Source organism: Penaeus vannamei, chromosome 26, assembly GCF_042767895.1.
Source record: "Penaeus vannamei isolate JL-2024 chromosome 26, ASM4276789v1, whole genome shotgun sequence".
NCBI lineage: Eukaryota > Metazoa > Arthropoda > Malacostraca > Decapoda > Penaeidae > Penaeus > Penaeus vannamei.
The window spans coordinates 11,637,427-11,639,926 of record NC_091574.1 but is presented as its reverse complement, the minus strand read 5'-3'; the positions used below and the strand labels follow the sequence as shown (position 1 = coordinate 11,639,926).

At 34.8% G+C, this 2,500-nt stretch overlaps 1 protein-coding gene across 1 annotated transcript; it reads left to right on the top strand.

The window, feature by feature from the left end:
• The first annotated feature begins 1,013 nt into the window (after positions 1-1,013).
• LOC113822966 (neurotrophin 1-like) lies at positions 1,014-2,097 on the top strand. The gene is made up of 2 exons (XM_027375519.2): positions 1,014-1,047; positions 1,132-2,097. The coding sequence occupies exons 1-2, from the start codon at positions 1,033-1,035 to the stop codon at positions 1,828-1,830; spliced, it is 714 nt and encodes a 237-aa protein (XP_027231320.2). The 5' UTR covers positions 1,014-1,032; the 3' UTR covers positions 1,831-2,097.
• The last annotated feature ends 403 nt before the right edge of the window (positions 2,098-2,500 follow it).

The following is a 2,500-nucleotide window of genomic DNA, read 5'->3' as shown; positions in this document are numbered from 1 at the left end:
AGGCAGGGGAGTCTTATGCAAAGCTGCTCCCTCTTTCGCATTAAGGTAGCCAGCGGTGGCAGCTGTAAGCGAATAGGCTTGCAAGCACTTAACACAACCTAGGCAACCAAAACATCGCTTCACATCACACTGAGAATGAAGCACTCACATATATAAATATATATATGTATATACACATTTATACATATGTATACATATGCATATTTATGTATATATGTATATACACATACATATTTATACATAAATAAAAAGTTGTGTGGACATACGTACACCATAGATATGTGTATGTGTGAATATATATATTCTCTTTATATATATGTCTATGTATGTATACACACATATACGTATATATATATATATATATATATATATATATATATGTATATATATATATATATATATATATATATATATATATATATATATATGTGTGTGTGTGTGTGTGTGTGTGTGTGTGCGTGTATACATATACATTCTCTCTCTCCTGAACATATATTTATAAATATATATATATATATATATATATATATATATATATATATATATATATATAAATGCGTGTGTATGTGTGTCTGTGTGTATATGTGTATTCGTATATATATATATATATATATAATGTATATAATATGTATTTAGATATGATATATATAATGTATTTATATACATACATACATACATACATATATATATATATATATATATATATATATATATATATATATATATATACATATATATATAATGTGTGTCTGTCTGTATATATATGTTTATAGTCTAAGGTATGCATACATATTTGTATATATATACATATATGTATATAAATCTATGCATATAAACACAAACATATATACGTCTGTGTTTGTGAAGTTAGGTATGATTATATATTATGAATTTGCTTCTTATACTCTTGATACTTTCACAGAGGACTAGCCTTGGAGTCGGGCTTACGTGGGCGTGGCCAAAACCAATATATAGTATATAAACTATAATGAGCAGCAGAAGCGGCTCTCGTATCTGTCTGATCGTGTCACCATGGCTCTCGTATTGGTAAACACTTTCAGTGGTATTTACTCCAGATATTGATTTATCATCTTAATTCTGCTTTCATTAACAACTATACCTAATTTTCAGTCGGTCGTTCTGGCTTGTGCCGGAGTCGTTCTGGGCTCCGTCCATCCCCCAGCATATGGTCATCATCGACAGCCCGCTTATGGTCATCATGCGCCTGCTTACGGTCATCAGCCTGCCTACAAGCACGATTACTGCGATCCAACTGTAGCGCCTTCATGTGCTACCAACTCTACTCTGTCCTACTGCTTGGAAGACACTGAGTATCCCGAGTATGAGATCAAGGGGGCCATCAGTGCCATTCATCTCTTCGCCAAGAAGTACGCTGATATTGCTGACCAGTCTGCTGATGACCTGGTAGACATGGTAACCAAGGGGCAGGAAGAGGCTTTCGACTACTCTTACTACACTGGGGCATCCACTAGGGACTCTCCTTACGATGCCACTCACTGGGGTGGTCCTGAGGGCTATATTTGTCCCTCAGAGGTGGTGTATGCCATGCCCAAACGTGCCCAGAACGTGGAGGGTAAGTGGCGCGTGATTGTCAACGACGTTCATTATTACACCCAGACTGCCCGCTTGGAGACCTGTCTGTTCCCAGAGGCTGCTTGTCGCGCCCTTTCCCCTTGCTATCAGAGTCACTGTACTCAGAAGTCAGTGTACCACCGCTTCTTGTCCTACGACCCATGTGATCCCTACAAGGGTCTCTTCATCGACATCTACAAGCTGCCTTCTGCCTGCTCCTGCCATCTTCCCGCATAATACGCCACCAGAACGCTCTTACAGGAATGAGATCTTAGACTGGATCTAGGACTCCCTGGCCACGACGGAACCACCGACAATCCCTATAACCCCGTCCCTGAAAGCGCAGGAGAAGACCCGAGATGACTGGAGAACTGCTTTCTTCACGTACCGCCACTAGTCATGCCAGGAACTCCCGGGACGCTCCCGCCGCTGCTCTCACTTTTCCTTTTCATTTTCCTCATTATGTATGAAAACGATAGATGATATTTGGTGATTATGATAAATAATATTAATTTATCTTACTTGAAGCTATGATTTATTGATCTAATCCTGACACTGAAACTTTCGAAAATGTTGTTCTCATGATAGTATCATGAATGTATATATATATATATATATATATATATATATATATATATATATATATATATATATATATATATATATATACTGCCATAGCCACACACATACGTAAATACATATAGATTATGTTGAGTACATGTATGTATATACACATATAGATCATGTTGAGTATATGTATGTATATATATATATATATATATATATATATATATATAAATATATATATATACATATATATATATATTGTGTATATATATATATGTATATATATATATATATATATATATATATATATATATATATATATATATATATATATATATAT